Below are 22,274 nucleotides of genomic sequence, written 5' to 3'. Positions count from 1 at the left end.
TGACCTCGCCGCCGCCACGACGGCCCTCTTGTGTGGCAGCCGTCTGGGCGCATGGAGGAAGGCCAGGCGAGCTCCAAGCCTCGGCCCCGGCAGATATACAATGTATAGTGGCTGCGGCCGGCGCGTACTCGGGCCACCTCCTCGCCGAGCCTCCCCGCCGGGGGGCTCATCCAATTTCAACACTCCATCGGGGGCCCCGCGTGCCCAGGTGGACCGAGGTGGCCTGCTGTGTGCGGAGCATCCTGGACGCGCGGCTGGGGGGAGGAGCGCCGGTGTGGTGGCCGCCGCGCTGCGGCGATGGCGGGAGCAGGACGTCCTGGAGCGGTCGGGGGTCCGCGCTGCGTGCAGCGGTGTGGGCTCTCCCTGCTGGCGTTCGTCGTCATGGATTGCAGGTGCCCTACGAGGAGTACAGGTGAGCCTGGATCTTCGTCAGGGGCGCTTCGCTCTGGGCGCTGTCGGATTGCAGGAGCTGAATCAACTGCCTTTCTTAGTTCCTCAGATTCTGTTAAAGTTATTATTGGATTGGATGTAATATACATTTCCACTATATCTGTCTTTCAAACTAGCTTAACTGCTTGCTTCATTGGTCAGGCACCAACTACACCTTACGCATCTTGTTTCTGTTTTGACAGCTCAAAAATCTGTCTGCAATGGAAGTGAACATTGTCCGTCCTTTCATGGTGAGAACTTTGCAGGCATTCTATAAGCATAATAGTCCACAGATGGTTCCGCAAGCAGATACTATAGGTAGTGAGCATGATATGCATGTGCCTATCACTTGTATGCGCTGGTGAACCTGGCAGCCATCATGGGGTGCGCTGACGAGGCGCTGCTGCCCGCGCTGTTCCAGGAGGTGGGGGCCGCTCTGCACGCCACGCGCCGCCCCAGCTCCTCCGACTCGCTAGCAATGCGGCGGCGTGCAGCATGGGATGGGGCGGCTTGTGAGTCTCGTGCGCCTCCTCGTTGGCTCCCTGTCTCCCATTCCCCAGTCCCCATACCGTCGAGCCGCCGCAGGTGAGATCTGCCTCTCCTTCTGTAAGATTGAGAAAATGGAACATAAGGAGCCGTCGAACTCTTGAGTTATCTTATGGGTAAATCTCTCTCTCTCTCTCGCTCTCCCTCCATATCTGCCTCTCCGATTTGTTTACTGATGTCCTCCAAATCGATTTGGTTTCAGACCTAGGGAGCACCCGTGCGTGTGGCTAGCTTTTCTAGTGCCAAGGTAAGCGCCTGCTTATCCCTCTTTGATTTGATTTCTACCTGCTGCTATGTTGTTAATTTATTATCCCATGTTCTCTGAACTGATTTTGCAAACTAGTGCTTGACGTTCTGTTTATTATGATAAACATGAAAAAAACAATAACCTTGCCTTAAATAAAAGCTTATAAATGGTACCATGTTATCTTGCATTTTTGTATGTATCTTCTGTGTCCTGATGTCATTGTTCATTTTGCTACAAGGATAAGAGCTTGACCATTTCAAAGCAAATAGTTGACTTTAAGATGCAGCCTCCTTTGCTATAACTTAGCTAGTAAATACTGTACTTAAGCTAGTGTATTATTGTGCCAAGTAATTTGGAGATGCAACCAGCATTGTCCTTTTGCAAATAAACAAATCATGCTTTGTTTATTCCATGGCTAATTTCACCATGTGCTATACCACGTGCAGGTATGCAAATAATTAAACTGAGATGGATACAAAACTGGAGGAACTTTTTGCTGCTACTAAAGTTTTACTGCTGCACTGGTGGTTTTTGTTGTTTCTAGTGTGTGGTATGCAAATATGAGCATCGATGCCTATGATGTATTATTTTTCTGTTTATGTGAGCATCTGTCCATGCCTCTTTTATTTATGTGAGCATATGTCCATGCTTATGATGCATTATTTTTGGTAATTGTTGTTTTTGCATCTTTTTGGTAATACAAATCAGAGAAACAGAGAAGATGCTGACTATATCCTTTGCACGATTATACCGGTGAACAAGATTTGTTTGATGATGAAATTGCGAAGGTGATAATTCTTCCATCTTGTCAGGCTTGTATTTGTGTCTTTTTGGTAATGCAATATAATTATCTGCAAACACTATTGACTAATCCATGCTTCCATTTCCACCAGGGCTCTAAGGGGAAGACCAGCAAGGAAACTAAGAAACAAACCTCAGATGCACCTATATTCTGGAACTATTGTTTGATATTGGAAGCGGAGATGAAAAATAAAGAGTAAAATATATTGGGGGTCCTTAAACTAGTTGATCTGTTCTGTTTAGGTCCATGAACTTCGAAAATGCATTTTTAAGTCCACGGTCTATTCAAGTATGTCACTTGAGGTCCAAAACGTCTTTGACTAGCGTTGACCGCCTACGTGGACCGCCACGTCCGATCCAACGTGGCCGCTGACCGCTGCGTGCGCCTCGTCGGCGACGCAGGAGCCAGCCACCACCGCCATGGCCCTACACGGATCCGGCCGTCGCTGCCATGGCCACCACGCACAGCAGCTCACCGCCATGGCCCTGCGCACAGCAGCTCACCGCCGCTGCTCGGCGCGACGCCACGGCCGCGGACGAGGGAGAGGGAAAAGGGGGAGGAAGCTGCCACCCGACGAGGACTCCGTGCTGACCGAGCCTAGAGTCGTGGCCACCACTTGGGGTCCGCGCGGTGCCGCCAAAGCTCTGGGAGCCGCTCGGGTCAGCGCCGAGCCGCGCGCGGCCCACTCTGGGGCTGGAGCTCGCCCACTGCCCCGACGATGTGGGCAGCGCGGGCCTGCGGCGCGGGCGGCGGAGGGAGCAGGGGATGGCGGCGTAGCCCTATGGCGCGCGTGGTCGGAGGAGGGCGCGCCAGAGAAAGAAGGAGGACGGAGGCCGGCACAGCTCGCCGTCGCCGCCGCGGAGCTTGAGGGGCGCGGAGCCGAGGAGAGCTCGGCCGGGGCCCCTACTCCTCTGATACGCCGCCGTCAGGGAGGGAGAAGGCGTGGGGAGGGAGGGGCCGGTGCCGTCGGGGGTGGGGCTCTGCTCCTCCGCGACCACCTGTGCTCTCCCGGCGTGGCCACCTGTTCTGGGGCGTGGGAGATGTCGGCCGGCTTGGGCGAGCTCAGCCATCGCGCGGGACACCCGGAGCTTGAGCCCTCGCCGACGCATAGAGGAGAAGGCGGAGCTCGAGCCCTCCACCGTCGTCGCGCGCTCGTCCGGCCGTCCCTGCTCTGCCGCCTCTGCGCCCCGCCGCACCATGTGGCTCCTCCGCCTCCGCGCAGGCTGCCCCCGCCCTGGCCGCCCGCAGCGCCGTGCCGGCCGCTCATCGCGCCGCCTGGCCGCCACCGCAGCGCCGGCCGCCCACCCCGCCGCGAGTGGATCCGACCGGCGAGTCGAAGCATGAAGAGGAGATGAGGGCGAGCCAGCGGAGCACGCGGGGCGGCCAACGGCCATGTTGGATCGGACGTGGCGGTCCACATATGCAGTCAACACTAGTTAGAGGCGTTTTGGACCTCAAGTGACACACTTGAATAGATCATGGACCTAAAAATGCATTTTCGAAGTTCATGGACCTAAACAGAATAGGTCAACTAGTTTAAGGACCTACAGTGCATTTTACTCAAAAATGAATGTGATTGTTGTTATATCTCTTTTGAATGGAAACCTGAGATTGTATCTGTTATTTTGGGCTGGTAAAATTGGGTATGTATTTTGGGCTGTAATGACCATTCTGGTGAATGGTATGACAAATTGGATTGAATTTGATGGGCTCAATTTTTAATGGACTTGTTTAGTGAGCTTTGATTTGACAGTGGGTAAAAAATGGCCCAACCCAGTTCTAAAATGGGCATCATCCTCCACATCATTGGTGATGTCACCAGCCACATCATCAATGATGTCATCATCCATGTCACGAGCCATGTCATCGTACACGTGTCATCATCATTATCCACCTCACTACTCCTGTTGGTTGATGTGGCAAACATCTGTGATGTTAAATTTCGTCATGAACGTTGGGCTTGGGCTGGACTTGGATTTGGTTACACGGGCCTAAGGGCATTTACGACGGTTAAAAAACATCATAGATTGTGCTGATCTGTGACGATTTTAAAGAAAATGTCACCTGATTTAATCTATGACGCTCAATACATGACGATGTCTGAAATCGTCACTAACAATTTTTTATAACGAATTTTCAGCGATCTATGACGAAAATGTTCCGTCGTAGAATAAATGGTTTCTTGTAGTGTTTCCATTTCCTGATAAAAGGGGAGGAGGGGGGATGGGGAGACAAGCAACATGGAAGGCAAAGATTTTTTTGTACAGGATCAAGCATATCATTCTTCAATGTGTATAGCTCACAAGATGGCAACTGCAGTTTATCTCTCGTAGATACAACAATAATGTGTTCTAGATCTATTTCTACTAGCCAGGGAACCCTAAATTTGTAGCAGGTTTTGTAAAAAAATCTGGCATGTATAGATGCGCACACATCTCTTTTGTTGTTCTTCGGCTATCATCCCATCTCCAGAGTCTTTTTTCTGCACACTTTTTTGCCTGACACAATATCCTGTTGATGTGGCCGTCATCTCCTCTTCAGAGGAGCAGTTCTACTTTTTCTTTTATGTTCTTCTTTGGGTCTATGGCGGTGGCGGGGTGGAGGCCAATGCCAACGTCTAGGCAATTTTCTGTAGGCAGTGTGCTGGGCGATCGGTGGGGGAGGTCATTGAAGGTGGGCCCTAGATGTGGGGTGGGAAAGCTGACGGTTCGAGTTTTTTTACTAAAAATAGACAGACCGTACGTATAGTTGTTTTTACGGCCTGCCGTATTTTAGCCACCTCCAAAAATATAATAATAATTCTTTAAATAAAATACTATGGAGGGCATGTAGTAAGATAAATAAGCATTTAGAGCAACTCCAACAGCTTCTTTAAAAGAAGCTGGATAGCTAAAAATAGCAAAACAAGAGTTAAAATCGGATCCAACAGCTTCTTCATTTACCCATCCTTCCTATCCGGTTATGTATCCCGCGCACCTCGTGAGCTATTTTTGCCTGACCACATCCCTTCGCTATCTCTATCTGGGCCCACCCTCTCTTCTTCCTCCTGACTGCGTCATGCCGTCCCCGCCATGCCCTGCTGCACCGCCTCATGCCCCGTCGCGATGGCCCCGCCATGCCCAATCCCGCATGTGCGCGGTGTCGCCACCGTTGTCGTCTCACCTCGCCGTCGCGGAGTGCAGGAAGGCGACGCTAAAGGCGCTGATCTAGGAGCACCTGGGCGTGGTGGAGCGCGCCATGGTGGGCTGGGGCGAGATGATGCATGGGAGCGCGGCGTGCTCGCAGAGGTGGCGGTGGACCTTATGCGGCGCGAAGAACTAGACCGGGCGGAGGACGCGGAAGCTTGGTGCCGAGTGACATGAGCCAACGCTCCACGATGAGACGAGCCTGAAGTGCTCCTCCCTTCTTCCTCGAGCAGAGCCAAGTAAAGCTTGAGCAGCTTGCCATTGTCGGTCAAATTCGCCCAATTCCCTTCGTGGATCTTAAATCCCTCGCACCCGAAGCTTACCCACCTCCCTATCTCCCTCCCCAACCCCTCCTACACCAGCTCTGACCACTGCCCCGCCGGGAATCGAAGGTTCCCCGGCCGCCGGTCTCCATTACTGCTCAAGATCCACCTCAACATCGAACTCCATGCTCCAGCCACGGTTTTCTTGGTCCAGTGGCTCAAATCGAACCTAGGTGATGCACTGATGCTCGTGCTTCCCTCGTTCCATTGCGTTCCGCGAGTTTCCGCGCTCGTTCACGACGTCGCCGACGCCATGCTATCGCTTGTCGTGGGCTGCACGCCCCTGTGCCGCGTCGCCGTGCACACCGGCTCCACTCGGCTGTGCTGGCCACGGTGCCTCCTCGCGCGCCGTGCAGTGCCACTCCGCCGCCGCCTCGCCGGGCGCCCGCTCGCGGCCACGGTCGACCTGGCGCCGGCGGCCCTTGTTTTTTGTCGTGGGTGAGAGAGGAGAGGGGGTTTGATTATGGAGAGCCCATATTTGGATATTTGGAGAGGCTGTTGGTTCTCTCACCGTTTGAGAACGTTTTTATTCTTTTACCTAGTCTTTTACATCTTCATTTAGCTATGTTTTTTACCTAATCTGTTGGAGTTGCTCTTACATCGAGTTTGCCAAAAATGATAGATTTTTTAATAAAGAAAAACTCATATTAATGATGCATTTTGTAGAGATTATGTTGAAAGTCATATGAGAAATCTCTTGGATGAAAAATAAGCCATGTTTAGAGTAAGAAGTTCTAAACATGGTGTTGCAAAATTCTAGATTTAGGGGTGCAAAGTTTATAATGTGAAAATACGACATTCCAAAATTTAGAGTGCAAAGTTTTTTCTCTGCGGGTATAATGTTTGAAATGTGCATTTAGTATGTTCTTTAATTTAAGTGCAAATTTACAATAACAAAGTTTTAACTCTAGGGGTACAACATTTGAAATGTTAGAAAGTTCCACGATTTTAGTGCAAAATATTGGGGTTTTTGTAGTGCAAAGTTCAAAATGAGAGGAGGGCGTGCTTGTTTATTGTGTTGTTATTGGCTTAATTTATCACTTTTGGGCTTTCAATAGCTTGCAACGTTAGGTAGAAACTGGAAAATGGAATTGAAATGTCTACAATGATGATCACCCCAGTGTGAGTACATTTGTTTTGTCTTCATTTTTTTAGTGCTTACCAAGATATATGTAGATCAGTTTTGAAGAGAAATACCTTTTATAGGAAAATGCAAAACCCCGACGTAAGTGCTTGTCTCGCTATCTTATGACCCCAAGTATGATACTCATGTAGATACGAAGAGAATACTAAACATGCTTGTAGGTTTTCTTCAATAACTTTTTGCTCAATTATAAAACTTTTAGACAAGTATTCAATTTTCTTTCTCTTTTTTTCTTGCAGAATATCACCATTTATTTCTATCATTGAGGATGCAACTTGTTGTCTCAGCGCACATGATGAAAATCATGTCATCGTTTGATGCAGAAGATGGACAAGCAGCTTCCTTTTTGTGTTTTACGATGGAAACCTAAAACTTCATTTCTCTCCGTGCTTCTTATTTGCCTATGTTTTACAATCTCTATGCTTCAGTTTGTACTATAAAAGAGTTATTATACAGTTTTTTATTTGATCATTTAGCATTTATTATGTTTACCTCTTTTATCTTAGAAAGGAAATACTAATCTTGATCACTGGTTCTGCATACACATGCATGTCAAACAATTCCCCCGCCGCCTGTTCATGGACCCTCTCACTCGCTATCCCGAAAGAAAAATTACGAGCAGCAGAGGACGAGAAAGCCCACAGTACTGATAGAAGCCTGAGCAGGGAATCTGGAGACTAACTGGGAACCAAATAAAACGTATTCGTTGCTACCTTGTGCACGCGCGCCCCTAGCAACCGGTTAGGGATGTAAATGGTACGAATATTTTTCGACTATATTCGAATTCGATCCGGTCTGGAAGAGTTTTTATCCGTCTGTATCCGGTTTCGGATATTCAATATTCAAAATCGATCCGTATCCGAATACTAAAAAGTTACATTTTTATAATGTCGATATCTATTACAATTTTATCCGGCGAAAACTAACATTATCCGTATCCGACTCCATATTCAAACAAAAATATAAAAACAAATATTTTATCTGTAATATTCATCTGTATCCAATTTGTTTACATCCCTACAATGTCGTCGCGACAGCCTGCGGGGAACAATCGCCCAGTAGCGGCCCCAGCAATTAGTAGCAGCTCAAACATCCACCTCATCTGTTTTTTTTTCAAGCAATGCAATCCCTACTCATTCTGTTCGCTGGGCTGGAACTGGAGCTGGTGGCTGGAGTGGTGTGAGAGAAAAATACTGTTGGCTAGCTGGTGGTTGAAAGCTGGTGCTGGAACGGTATGAAAGAAAAATACTGTTAGACTGGAAGGTGCTAGAGCTTCCGAACACAATGACTGCGTGCCATCCATCTCATCTTGTCCCCTTTCTCCACCTATCCGATTAATGCTCCAAGCTGCTCTTTGAATCCGAGTGCTCGCTGCCATAAGAGCAGGTACAATAAGGGTCGAATCGTCCAACACGTCAGCCTTATCTCCGAGCTGGATGAGAGAGAATCCTCAGCTTGGCGCTGAACTTGGCGACTAGCTGAACACAGTTTCCAAGAACTTCAAATTTATTTGCTGGACCAGCCAAATGAGAGAGAAAGGAAGACAGTAGAAAAATGGTGAATGACAAATGGGTCCAACATAATAAAATAATATGTATTGAAACATGCGAAGAGATAAGTTATTGTATGAGTTAGGCTCCAATCTGACGTGAGGCTCTTGCAGGCAAGTGCTTGTCGCAACTATTAAACGTGCTCTAAAGACTTGATGCGTTGGATGCTGTCGTTTCTAATAAATCGTGTGTCGGTCCTGGGGTTAGCTGTCTTGTCCCTTGCAGACTGGTGGCCTGTCATCTGAGACAGAAACTACCAGGCTCTAAGAGGAAGGGGTTCCACACCCATTTCGTGCTAATTATCTGGCATTTTTGGAAGGAGCGGGTGTTCAGAGGCGCCACAGCTGGTGTCATGCCTGTTCTTTTATACGATCGGATAGGGAGACTTAGGGCAGTGCCAATAGAATATTAATGGTAATTTCTACTCTATTAAATGAGATGCCAGCTAAGTAAAATGCTAACGTGGCAACTCAATTAATGAGGAAAGAGAAAAAAAAACCAGAGGAAACCGTTTCTTAGTTGAGAAACGGTGTCTACTCTTTACCCGAGGCACATGGAAACCATGTTTTTGCCGTTGGGAAGAAACTGGTGGTTTCTATGTTCGCGGGGCTTGGGCTGGCCATGATTGCCTGCGCCGGCTGCGCACGCACGCGCGCCGTGGTGCAGCGAGAGCTCGCCGGAGCCATCTCGCTTGCATGTGGTGCAGGAAATAGCTGGAGCCACCTCGCAGGCCTGCCGCCGCCGAGGGAGCTGGCATGAGCCGCCGTGCTCGCGCGCTCTGCCGTCGAGGGAGCTCGCTTGCACCGCCGCCGAGGAAGCTGGCCGCAGCCGCCGTGTTCGCGCGCGCCGCAAGGGGAGCTCGCTCGCGCCCATTCATTTAGAAATGTTACCACTAAGACCATTTTAATTATGAATTAGCTGCTCATTAATCATACATCATCATAGGTTAATTTTGATCATTTGATATCAACAGTGGATATTATAGTTTTCATGTTTAACATGAGATATCAATGTTAATCTTGAATATTTCCTACTAACTAGTACATTCGCTTTGTATAAATTTATTAAGATAATTTGTTTCCATTCTTAATAAAAATTAAAATAGTAATTTTATTAAATTTAGAGTAGCAAAAAAAGTTTTTATTAACTTAAAATAGCATCCTGAGAGTTTAGAGACCTGCATGACACCGCGGCGCAAGTTTATGAATCTGAAAATGCATTTTGATGGATTAAAAATCTATGCGACACCTTGGAACAAGTTCAGGGATCTCAAAATGCATTTTAAGAGTTCAGGGACCTAGATGACACACCAGAACAAGTTTAAAGACCACTCATGTACTTTACTCAAAAATAAATAAATCATGTGTCTTACTGATATGGTAGCTATGGAAACCATTGAGTAGTTTCGGAGTTGGGACCACCCCTATTTGCGGTATCATTTTTATTTGTTGCCAAATATTATTGAGGAAATATTTTTTTGAACATTATCAAGAAAATATTGAAGTGTAAGTGTTTGATAAGCCAAACATCTGCATAGCAGAATATATAATGCAACGTTTGTGATTACAATCTACCATTGAAGATGATCATATATACCTGCTCCCACCACCACAATTTGTTTTGCGCTTCTTGCACGTCTACGCTCCACCATGGTAGATCTTTTCCATCTTATAAAATTGGTAATGACTTAATTATGGCTGGTCGTACTTTTATGCTATTGCACGGCAGTCTAAAACTACGATCCACCCCACGCGCCATAGCACGTGTAACCAATTTCAAAATTTAAAAAAGTTATAATTTTTAAACCATCAATCAGATTCAAATTCCGATTGTACAGTTACATCTCTTTCGAAGAGACCTTCAAAACATTACCCCACTTGTATATGTTTCGATGATATTTTTTGAAAACACCTAAATTGCTTTATGTATAATGGAAAATAACAAAATAAATTAGTTTAAATGCTCAATTAATCTACTAAACTTGCCTATTATTAATCATGTTATATACCTTCACCTACTATACAACAAAGTTGTTTACCCACGTGTACTAATAACACCAAACAATCTATTTTGTATCTTCACGATATGAATACCAATATCCACTTAATTGAAATAAGATGAGTGAAGCAATTTTTTAAAACATCATGAGCAACTATTTTAAAAGTCATGAGCAAATTAGAATATAATAACAAAACATTTTCTTAGCAAGAAAAAATATCACTAAAATATATTGATGTGGGGTCTAGTTTTGAAGCTCTTGTTGGCACGAACACTATGGTGCAATCATATTTTGATTTGGACGCTAGATTGTGAGGCTATGGCTTTTTAAAATTTTAAAATCGCTTATGTGCGCTGATGTCATCCAAAATTCGTCTCCTCTCACATGCATGCTTTATTCATTTCTATCTGGTGTCACATGCATGCAAGTGCATCGAAATCCGAGCAAAAACCAATTTCTTTACTAGAAAAAGAAAAATAACTCCGTGCAACTGGTTGTCTTTCTATAAAAGGTAGGCCATATAGATGGATTAAATTACGGCCTACAGTAAGTTAGCTATGTCCTATAAAATATATTTTGTGAATTAATACACACATTATTTAGAGACGGATCCAGCGTGGGGGCAGGCCCTGAAGGCTCCCCTCTACCCATAGTCCCATACATCCCATGGAGCCTCCCAAAGTCTCCGAAAAAGAATTAAGAGTATGGATGAAGAAGAAGAGAAATAATAAAATCCTTAAATTCTTAGATCCGCCACTGGTATCATCTGCACTTACGCCCTCACGACCTTCTTCAGCTCCCTGATGAAGTCGACCTGGAACTTATTTTGCACGGCCTCATTAGTAAAGAAGTCCCTCCAATTCGCATCTCCGTCACCTCCCGTCGCCACCGCAGCGGCGACAGCGTCTGCCACGTCCCCGCGCCCAAACCACCCGTCATCCCGCTGCGCCACCTCCACCTCCACCCCGACGCCGAGCTCGCGCGCGAACAGCGCGGTGTTGAAGTACTGGTCGCCCTTCATCGGCAGCAGCACCAGGCGGCAGCCGGCGACGAGCCCCTCCACGACGGAGCTGAACCCAGCATGGTTGACGAAGCAGCCGACGCTCCGGTGGCGCAGGATGTGCTGCTGCGGCACCCAGCCCGTGCGCACCAGCCCTCTCCCCCTCACCCGCCCCTCGAAGCCCGGCGGGGTGCACGCCTCGAGCTCCGCCGCTGCGTCCGCGCCCTTGGGGAAGTTGAGCACGACGAGGAACGGGCGGCCGGTGGCCTCCAGCCCGAGGAGGAGCTCCGTCGCGGCGGCGGTGGGCAGGAACGTCTCGCTCCCGAACGACGCGAACACGACGGCACCGTCCGGGAAGGAGGAGAGCCAGCTGGCCCACCGCTCCTCGAGCTCGCCCTGCGGCGGCTCCGGCACGACGGGCCCGGCGAGGAGCACGGGCTTGCCGAATGTGACAGAACCGCCAAATTAAAACTCAAATTAAGCTAAATGACCATCATTTGAACACATCAGGCACATTTGGCTTAACGGTTTAATTTGACAGTCATTTCGAAACCGACATTCCGATCGAAACAAACACCAGTAGTCCCACGCGAAGGTGAGCGCAGGCAGTACAAACATGACGAGTACATAAAATACGATTACAATACCGAGTAGAGTACATTAGTTCTACAAATCTGGTTTAAATACATAACAATATACAAGAGTAACTTTATTTTAAAACGAAGTCCGATATAGGAAACCTGACGACTATAATACATGAAACGCAGTATCGAATCACACACTCAGCCCACGGGTGTGTGATTTTGTAACTAGCAAGGACTAAACATCTGGTCCGGCCACCTCCCAACCATCCGCGCCAAGCTGGATGAACTTAGCACAACAAGGGCAGAAGTCTATCTCATCCTGACCTGAAATAGTTTGAGCCACAACCCTGAGTATACTAATACTCCGCAAGGCTTACCCGACCAGTGGATATAACTTAGCCCACATAACTAGACATGCAAGGCTTTTGGCTGTTGGTTACTTTTGCAGAAAAAGCTCTAGAAATGAGTCCTTATTTTCCCTCTTTTAGCTCCAAATTCTATATTCATAAATCATTAACTATTATTTGCACCTGCTAAGCAATCATAACAACATAGAGTTATAATTCCTGGTAGACCCTACTACTCATCACTTAAAATCCATATAGCATCACTACGATGTGGTGCCGTGATCAAGGTGCTCATATCCGAGATGCGACGTACGGCGGATCGATCCGATTTAACCTTGCAAGGTGGACCTAACCAACACGGCACGTATTTGCCCCGTCGGACTATACATGCCAACCATTCCTCTCCCCGCCTCGAACTACAGAACCGCCCCACCTGCATATAGTCAGCCGAGCCCTACGAGAGACCACCAAAAGTAAACTTAAACATCCATTTCTCCGCGACCACTCGACTCGCCCTAAGGGGTGGGTAGAAGTTCTGTACTTTCGAAACAAGGCAGTACTCGGATTACCGGTTTCGACTACCTCCTACTCCCGGCATGCGGTTAGTACAATTCAAACTCGATCACAGGGCCAGGCAACGAACGGTCCTTAACCGACACAGGCGGGCTAATCTTTCCCCCGTCCGGTCTCCAATTACTTTTCCTTTCTTACCTAATTCCATAATCCATATATTCAGAAAAACTAAATCCCCTACATCTCGTGAGTGACCCAAATCACTCGACTTCTACCGAATTCTATTAGGCGTAGCATTTCTATCGTCTTCTATATACTAGTATAACTCGAGAAAACCTAGGTATCATGCAACTAGGGTTCCAACAAAACCTAAACCTAATGCACAGGTAGTAGTTGAAACATAATCATATGTGTGATAATTCGAAATAAAAGGACGTGCACCGGGGCTTGCCTGCGGGCTGCTGCTCAGAGCTAGTGTCCACTGGGCCTTGGGCCGGGTCGTCACGAAACTCCTGCGGGACTGGCTCCGTCTGCTCCTGCGGCTCCGCGATCACCTCGAACACGACTTCCTCGGTCGCGGATTCTATATGTCATGCATATGAGACAATGAGTAAATGGCATACATATGAGACAATGAGTAAATGCTAACATGACTTTGCCACTAGAGGATAAATATTAAACAAATCAACAATTTACATAAAAGGACGCAAATATGGTGATAAACAACTTTAACCCTAGTGCTAGAACAATTAGCGGCCAAATTATAAATTAGAGCATGGTTTACTATAAAATAAAATATGACTAGCAAAGACAATATTATTTGCCTGTTATAATTTGTATAAAAATTTACATGTAAAATAAATATCATTATACCTATACACATAATTAAGTTTGGTTACATATTATATTCATATACTAAACTAGGTCCTATGAGTATGAAAATTTTATAGTGGATCACTCAGGTTTAAATTAAGTTACTGCAAAAATTTCATAATTTTTAGATTAACAAATCTATAGAAACTAATTAAGCAAGTCTAAACACAATCTAAATTCTTGCAGGGGTAAAAAGGTCATTTTGCCAATGTTGATATTTTTCCTCTATAGATCTTACTCTAACAAATCCAACAAAATTTATTTCATATTTTTCGCATTTTTCCTTGAATTTATATGGAGTTTATAAATCTCAGCCGAAATTAAACACAAAATACATAAAAGAAATCCCCCCCAACCCCCCCTGACCAGTGGGCCCCACTGGTCAGTGGGACAAAACAGGGGAGGGGGCGGCGGTGCAGCCAGGTGCGCTAGGGCGCGCGCTCGCCGGCGCAGGGGCGACGGCCCGCGGCGGCTGCGGCCAACGGCGGCCCGCGCAGGGCGCAGCCGCGGCCCAGGTAGAGCCCGCGTGCGCGCGCGGTGCCGGGCAGCGGAATAGCTGGCGGCGGCGGCGGCGCAGGGGGCGACGCGGCGGCGGCGGCGGTGGGGCGACGCGGCGGCGGCGGCGCTCGCCGTTCCAGGCGGCGGCGGGGCCAAGCGGCGGCAGGGCTGCGCGTTGCGAGCATCAGTGAGGTAGGGCGGCGCTGGGGCGCGCGCAAGGGTGGCGGGGGGCGGCGCGCAGTGTGGCGCGCAGCGTGCGGCGGCAGCAAGCACGGCGGCCAACGGCGGCAAGGCGTGGAACGAGCGTGGAAATCAAGCGAACGCGAGGGAACGGGGAGAGCATGAGCACCAGTGGCTCACCTAGGGTCGATTTGAGCCGTCAAGTGAAGAAATCGATGATCGGACGAGGGAGTTCGACGGCGACCAGAGCTCCGAGCGGCTTCAATGGCGGGCGGCCGGGGATTTACTGATTTCCGACAAGATGGGGCTCAGGGCTAGGTTTGGCGGGGTTGGGAAGGAAGCTAGGAAGGTTATCGAGCTTCGGTTGCGGTGGATTTGGGATCCATGGAGAGTAGCTCACGAATCGGCTGGAGACAGTGAGCTCGCTCACTCTGTGTCCATGGCGACCAAGGGAGGTGGAAGGGAAGGAACCGAGGGCGCAGAAGGCAGTGAGGCAGGTGGTGAGCTCGGGGAGAGGGGCGTGGTCGACTTGGCGACCCACCGACGGCCGGGAAACCGGGATCGGCCTCCACGACGACACGCACGGCGGGGAGCTTCGGGAGACCGCCATTACTGCGACGTGCAGCACAGGGAGAAGGGGCTAGGTGTATGACAGGTGGGTCCATATGTAAGATTCTTCTTTAATTTTTGAATTTCCAATTGAATTGAATTTGGATTGTTACACCGAACTGGGAGGAGATGTAATCGATGTAGGGGCCCTCCATCTCCCGGCAGGTTTTCAAGACGATGCCGGCACTGCCCTCGACACTGGCGACTACACGGTCGTACACGCACGGCATACCGTGGAAGCTGGTGTATGGGTACACCAGGGCCGGTCCCTGTAGCTGGGGTGGCGCGGAGGTGAGCGGCGAGGCCGCAGGGTACCCGGCAGGCGCCACCATGAGGTTGCGGGCGGTCAGGGCGGACGGCGGCTGCCCGCCGGCGAGGCGGGCGGGGACGGTGAAGTAGGCGAAGGAGACGGCGGAGAAGACGCTGAAGTAGAGCACCTTTGCGCCGAGAGGCGCGGCGACGTCGCAGACCCAGGAGGTGGCGAACTCGAGCAACACGACGTTCGGGCGGAGCTCGGCGAGCAGCGCGCGCACCTCGGGCCGGGCGCCGTCGAGGGCGAGCTTCAGCAGTTCGGCGCCGTCGCCGGAGATGTCGGCAATGATCGCGGCCCCCGCGGGCAGGCCGGGGACCTGGGGCAGGCTCTGGGGCAGGACCCTCTGAAATGACCCGGGTTTTCGAAAGAAGAACCCAAATCTCTGTATTGTGGTGATAGTTCCTAGATCAGTAGCTATCACATACAGAACTCATTTCAGGTAGTAAATCAGTCATACTCGCTTAAAACATGTTCAAACATGGATTTAATTATTACAAGATCCATAGGATCTGCAGTACGAATTTATTACAAGCCCATTGGGCTAAATGGAACAAACAGAAAACAGAAGCAGTAGCTGGTCTTCAGGCCATCCTTCATCTCGAACTTCAACTCCACAGGCAGCACTTGAGCGTAGCACGGGCTTCTAAGTCTTCAATCGTACCATCCATCGTTGTTGGTGTCGAACTCCTGATCGGACCCTGCATCTTGCCAAGCTATCTCCAAGGACGGGATAGGTTCACATCACCATCTGTATGCAAGCTTTAAGTGGATGCAAAGGTATAAAAAGTAGCCAAAGATAGGCTGAGATTTCCTATGCAAGCACAAGTATATATATATCTACATATATCCATACTCATGTCTCTCACCCATCCAAGGTCGGTGCAGGAACTCCCTCTCCCTGCACCTCATCTGACTCCACAGGGGAAAGTGGACTAGAGAGAGGTAGAAATCTGGGTTTACTACTCTAGATGAAGTAACAGAAGTGTAGGAGAATGTACATGACCGAGTACACGGCTATACGTATAGATTTCACCCTGCAGGGGTTGTACACATGTACCCACTCGCCCCGAATCGAGCCGGCAAGCTACTCCAACTGTCTCCGAAGCACCAAAACAAGACTAACCGCTACGGTACCATTCCTGTCCCCCCAGGTTGGGATGCAACCCCTTCGTGGTTGGGGTGCCCTGGAGTTGTGTGGCTCTCCCCCTGCCATTCGAAGTTCCACCAAGCGCCCATGCTCCACCCGCATCGGGCCTCCCTCGCACTACCCTACTCCTGACAGGTCTGGTGACGCGCATAGCTAGCTCGGACCGGATCCACCACCACAGTGGGTAAGTGGCATGCACGAAAAGTCCTACAAATCTCAGATACCACATATGTCCATAAGAAGCCGGGGCAAGCACTCCTCATGCGGTCCTCCGCAGTGGTCCGCCAAAAGCACCCATAACAGGTATTGCCTCTCCTTGGGCACCCATAACAGGTATCGCCCCTCCTTCTCTTCTCTTCCCGCACCCGTCACAGGTGCTCCCCAGAATGTGCCCAATACACATTCCCGGCCAGTAGCTTGCCCCCGCTAAAAGCCCTATCTCTGGCTCCTCACAAAGTGGGTCTCAAGCATGCAAGACTATCACAACATGGCATTCCCATACCCAATCACTCATATAGGAGCCAAAGCACCCAAGAATAAATCAATGTAATAGGGATGCAAGGAATACAGTACACAATAGGCCAAGAAGGCTTATCTCACATACACACAAGTAAAGCAGTAGCAATCTAGCATGCAGTGACTAATAGGATTTCAAGTCATAGATGGGCGTGAACCTGAGTGCTCCTCGTAGAACTCCTGGGCCTCCTGGTAGTTCTGGTCGTCGGTCTTCTCTTCAGCAGCAGAACCTATTCGTAATTACGAATTACTATAGGGGCCAAAGTGCAAAAATGCACAAAAATACCCAAATAAGATCCAACTCACAAAAAAAACCTACTCTAACGCGTAGATCATGATTTTAGAAGAATTATGAAACTGGTTTCATAATTTTCGGAGCTTCGGTTGATTTATTATGATTTTCTGAAGCTTAAAATAATTTTTAGGATTAAATAAATGTTTTCGGAAAAAAAACACAGCGCGACACGTGGCAGCACCAGAGAGTGCCACGTGTCCTGCTGACATCAGCACAGGGTCCGCCAAATGCTGACGTCATCATTGCCTGTGATGATGTCAGCGTTGACCTGGTCAATGTTGACCAAGTCAACCGATCAACGGGTCCACGTGTCAGCGGCGTCAGCTGGGCCCACGTGTCGGTGAAACAGTGAGGCTGACAGGCGGGTCCCACACGTCAGGAAAAACCAGAAAAGAAAAGGGAGGCGCGGCTGTGCTCGTGGGCTTAAAACAGATGGGCCGGCTCGGCGGCCCAACAGCAGCTCGGCTCGGGTACTGGGTCGGCTCGGTGGCACGGCTTGCAGGCTGGCTCGGATCAGCGATGGCAGGTCGGCTCGCGTGGCTCGACTTGGCGGACTGGATTGGGTCGGCTTCTTGGGCCCTGAGGCAGGCGACGACCCATTTCTTCTTCCTCTTATCTTTTCTTCTTCTCTTCACCTCCTTCTCGCTGACAAAATGGGCCCGCAGGGCAGCGCTCCTCCTCCTTCTCTCGCTGGCTTGCGGATTCCGGTCGACGGCGAGGTCTTCGAGTGGCGAGTGGCTTGGTCCAGGCTGGGTCAGGCTGCTCCGACGAGGCGAGGCCAGGCATGGCGGCAGGTCGAGGGGCGTGCGCGGGCACTGGTTTGCCAGGCCGCGGCGGAACGGCGGCAATGAGGGTCACGGCCGGGTCAAACGGGGTGCGGGGTGTGTGCGTGCGCAGGAAACCACGGCACAGCTTGCCGGCATGGTCATGAGAAAGCAAGGAGGGCTCAGGATAGCGCGCACGTAGGCGCTTGGGAAGCCAAGGTCACGGCGGCGGTTCAATCCAGCGCAAGGCAGGGCTAAGGCCCGACCTTGGGCACGGATGCGTGCGCACACGCGCAAACGCGCGCGCGGCAAAACCATGGCGAGGCCATGGCGGCGGCGTTCGGCGGCGAGACGTCGCGGGGCGGCTCGAAAGGGGCAAAGGCCTGGCCTGGGTGGCACACGCACGCGCGCGGGCACCTGGCTTCCAGGGCCGCGGCGTGGCCATGGCGAACACACTAGCCATGGCGGCGCAGGGTCAGGGCGACGCCGGGCTGCGGGGTTACGCGACGGCGTGGCTCGTCGGGTCCCTGCAAGCGTGCACACACAAGAGGTAGGGGTGGTCCTAGGGATGCGCTACGGCGGCTCAATGGTGGCGAGGTCGAGAGGCGATGCTCACCTGGCGGGCTCGTGGACGACAGGCTCGACGCAGTGGCGAGGCGAGACAGGGGATCGTCGTGGCCGTGCCGTGTAGAACTACTACGCCGAGGGAGTCGATCGAGGCGCAGGCGTGAGGCAAGGCTTCCGCAGCGGCAGCAGCGTCTCCTCCTCTTGCTGGGCTCCGGGTCTTCTTCTTGGCGCGGCGCTCCTCCTTTCCCTCCCCTTCCTCTGCTTCTTCTTCTCCTTGGCGGCGGCGGCTAGGATGTGGAAAAATTCCCCAAGGGCTCTAGGGTTTTGGGGACGGCCGATTGGGTTTAATAGGAGCTCCGGGGCTAGGGTTGGTGCTCCACGGCGACACGGACGCCGAGGGTTAGGATGGGACGGCCGCGGCGCGGGGGTACGTGGCGAGCATCAAGGGCATCTCCTCCTTGCGCTCGGAGTCGCGAGTGCGGGCTTGGCGCGCAAGAAAGAGGGGACAGGGCAGGTGGCCAGCGCGGAACGCGGGCGGTTGCAGAGCTTTGTCGCGAGGCGAGGACAGGCGCGCGTACGGGTGGTTGAGGCCGCGGCGGTGTCCGCGCGGCATTAGGCGAGGCGTAGGAGAAAGGGGAACAGGGAGGCAGCTGGCGCGTGGGGCCAAGGTGGCAGCGGCACGGGGAAAGATCTGAGGGCAGCGGGCTGGCTGGCGCGCGTGCCGGACTGTCCGCGAGGGAAAAGGAAGAACGGGCCGGCGGGGTGGCGAAGCAGGCCGGCACGGGGGTAACGGGCCAGGCGGAGGTGGCGGAGCAGGCCGGGGGCTGTGCAGGTGGTCGGGCGAGCTGGGTCGGCAGGGCTGTGCTCGTGCGGAAAGGGACGGCGGGCCGGACTGGAACGCAAGGGAAAGATGGGCCAGGTTGGGAAAGGTTAGAGGATAAGTTAGCAGGCCGGGTGGAGGCGTTGGGCTGGGTTTAGCTTTTGAATTAAGTTTGAATGGCCAAATTCAAACTTAATTCCACACAATTCAAACAAGATAACATTAAATCCAACTTGAGTTCAAATAAACAAGGTAGATCCAATAACTCCAAATAAAATCCAAATATATCACTCTAACATTATGATCCTTATATTTATTTGTTTTTAAAATTCTAGGAATTGTGAGGGAGATAGCATTAATTCTTAGGTTATTCTAACTAATTGCACATTCACACAAAAAGTTTTTGAAAACTCGTATTTTTGGAAAATATAACATTTCATAAAAATTACGGGATGTTACACCCTCACCGCGCCGGCGGCGGACTCCAGCATGGTCTCGACGCGCGGCGCGATCCCGGCGGCCGTGAGGAACGTGACGCGGACCCGGCGGCCTCGCCGGAGACCAGCCTGCGTGCCAGCTGCACGAACGGGCTTATGTTGCCGAAGGCGAGAAAGGGGAACATGACGACGTGGACAACGTCCCTGCCGGCGCCGACGCCTTCTCCACCGCCCGCCATGGCACCAGACTAGCAAGCTAGTTGTCTTTCTCAGAGGCCGTGTAATAGCCGAATAGATAGGTGATTTGCTTTACGTTTCAGGCTTTGTGTGTGGGTACGAGGAGGACCGACTGACTGAGCTGTGCTATTATAGCCGAATAGTCGCGCGTGTTCTGCGTGGTAGGCACAGCCGCGTAACATTTTGGCAGTTGGCACAGTGTTAGTGTAGGCCAAGAGAAAGAAAGAGAGAGCAAGGATGCAGTTGCTTTGTGCTTAGTTCTAGAGTGATCCTAATCATGATGTGCTGGCCTCTTAGTAGTCTCTGTGGCTCGCAGGCAAATCTTTAACCCTCTGGTTTGGTGTGGAATGGAGATGACGTTTGTGTTCGGAGGACAAGGAGACCCCTCCTATAAAGTTCAGTCATGAAGATAGCGTAAGGTGACTGGTGCAAGGGGTGTAAGAGCATCTCCGACCGTTACCAATTTTTTCTCCCCAAATCTTGATGTTTGTCAACTACTCAAATAGGTATGGTAAAGCAAAAAAAAAACCATCTCAAAGAGTATCCCATTTCTATGAAAAAAATAAAAAATGACCCCACAACATTAATTCTACGGGAAAGGTTTCTTCCTCCCGTGCCCTCCACCTCTCTCTCTTCCCGCTGCCTCCTGCTCTGCTTGGGCACCCTCTGCTCTCTCTCCCTTTCCTTACGTCCTTCCTGCAGACCCTCCATGCGAAGCCTCCTTCTCAAGCTACAGCGAGTTGCGCCGCCCCACTCCCACTCATGCCCTCTTCCTGCGCCGAACCTATCCTCTCCGCACGCTGCCCTCGCCTTGTTCCGCAACGCCTGGTGCCGCCCCTGCCGACTCCCGTCGCTGTCGTGGCATCCTCTCCCACACTGTCGGTGTTTAGCCGCCAAGATCTCTGAGGGATACCCTAAGGAGATTGTTTGTAAACAGGGACTCGCCGAGATCAGAACGCGATGGTGCAAAAAACACAAATATTTAGACAGGTTCGAGCCGCCGGAGCATAATACCCTATGTCCTGAGTGGAGGTTTGTATTCCCTTAGGTGATTGAGGTTTTGGAGGAGGTCACTGTCCGCCCTTATATGGTCTTGGGGGACAGGGTTACATGAAAAGTCCTAACCGAGTACTACTAGAGTCCTACTCCAATGAGTTCGGGTAGTTTCCTTGTACATCAACTAGCCCTACTATAGCACGAGTGGTTACAATATGATAAGGTACATACATGTGTTATCCTTTACTCTAGAATATTCCACGTCTATACCCGGGTCTGACGCACACTCTCTCTCGATGTGCCGCAGCCCAAGCTGCCGGCCTCGGGGCACGGCGCCTCCTGGCCCCTCCATGCGGACTCGAGCTGGTCGTCGCTGCCCAACTTGGCCGCAAGCCGACTGCCGTCCCCATGATCAAGGAGCTTGGGATGAGCGTACCGTGGGTATCCCCAAAGTAGTTGATTGTAGGCAGAGACTCGCCGAGATTAGGAACACTATGGATGTTGCCCCTCAATACATCCTTTGCCTCGTTAATATTTGAAGCAAGGTAACGGCTTCCACCTGCATCCGGATGATGATTGGCGACCATGATCACCATCCTCTTGTGAGACTCTATGACCTTCTCTGCATTGGCAGTTTCCCTGAAAACATGAACATAACCAGCGGGAGCTTAATCAAGGCATAGAACAATAGCACACGTCTTAAATTATACTATGTAAAAAATGATCTATAGTGACGTGCACACCTTTGTTATCTGGGTGACGCGCGAAGATGATGCACGTCAGCTTTTACCTCTTGGTGGCCTTTCTAAAACGTTGCCCGTCACCTTTGTTATGATATAGGTGACGTGCAACATCAAAGCACGTCACCTTTGTTATAGGTGACGAGCCATAAATGTGGCCCGTCACCTATAAGTTTGATATAGGTGACGGGCAACATTAAAGTATGTCACCTTTGTGATGACATATGTGACGTGCAAGATCAAGATCAAGACGCGTCAACTTTGTGAGTTTTATTAATATTTGAACATGTGATTTTTTAAAAATTAAAATTGTCTCAAATCATAAATTGGTATATACAAAAGTTGTAGATCTCAACCAGATCTACAACTTTGTAGTTCAAATTTCTTTTATTTGAGGTTGTTTTGGCACCCAAATATATGGTTTAAATTTTGAATGTCAAATTTTCAAAATTTTCAAATTACTTCGGATGGAGAAAAAAAAGTATATACGAAAGTTGTAGCTCGCCACCAGATCTACAACTTTGTAGTTGAAATTTTTTTCATTTGAGATCGTTATAGCTGTGAAACATGTTATATAAGACATTAGAAAGTGATGATAAAAGAAAAATATCTC

At 50.1% G+C, this 22,274-nt stretch overlaps 1 protein-coding gene across 1 annotated transcript; it reads right to left on the bottom strand.

Annotated features, from left to right (window-relative positions):
* Positions 1-10,869: 10,869 nt before the first annotated feature.
* On the bottom strand, positions 10,870-19,927 carry LOC120713200 (anthocyanidin-3-O-glucoside rhamnosyltransferase-like). The gene is made up of 5 exons (XM_039999205.1): positions 19,783-19,927; positions 16,964-17,035; positions 14,945-15,556; positions 12,854-12,858; positions 10,870-11,663 (listed from the first exon to the last, which is right to left on the bottom strand). Exons 1-5 carry the CDS (start codon positions 19,925-19,927, stop codon positions 10,998-11,000), a joined length of 1,500 nt encoding a protein of 499 aa, XP_039855139.1. The 3' UTR covers positions 10,870-10,997.
* Positions 19,928-22,274: the final 2,347 nt, after the last annotated feature.

This window comes from Panicum virgatum, chromosome 6K (assembly GCF_016808335.1).
Source record: "Panicum virgatum strain AP13 chromosome 6K, P.virgatum_v5, whole genome shotgun sequence".
In the NCBI taxonomy this organism is placed as follows: domain Eukaryota; kingdom Viridiplantae; phylum Streptophyta; class Magnoliopsida; order Poales; family Poaceae; genus Panicum; species Panicum virgatum.
Note: the sequence above shows the minus strand (reverse complement) of the source record. Positions and strands in the feature narration are given on the sequence as shown.

Coding starts and splice junctions, on each gene's coding strand:
- LOC120713200 (XM_039999205.1), bottom strand. CDS start 19,927: ATGGCGGGCGGTGGAGAAGGCGTCGGCGCCGGCAGGGACGTTGTCCAC. Junction 17,036..19,782: donor GGCCGCCGGGTCCGCGTCAC/GTTCCTCACGGC, acceptor AATTACGAATAG/GTTCTGCTGCTGAAGAGAAG. Junction 15,557..16,963: donor GTTCTACGAGGAGCACTCAG/GTTCACGCCCAT, acceptor TGTATGTGATAG/CTACTGATCTAGGAACTATC.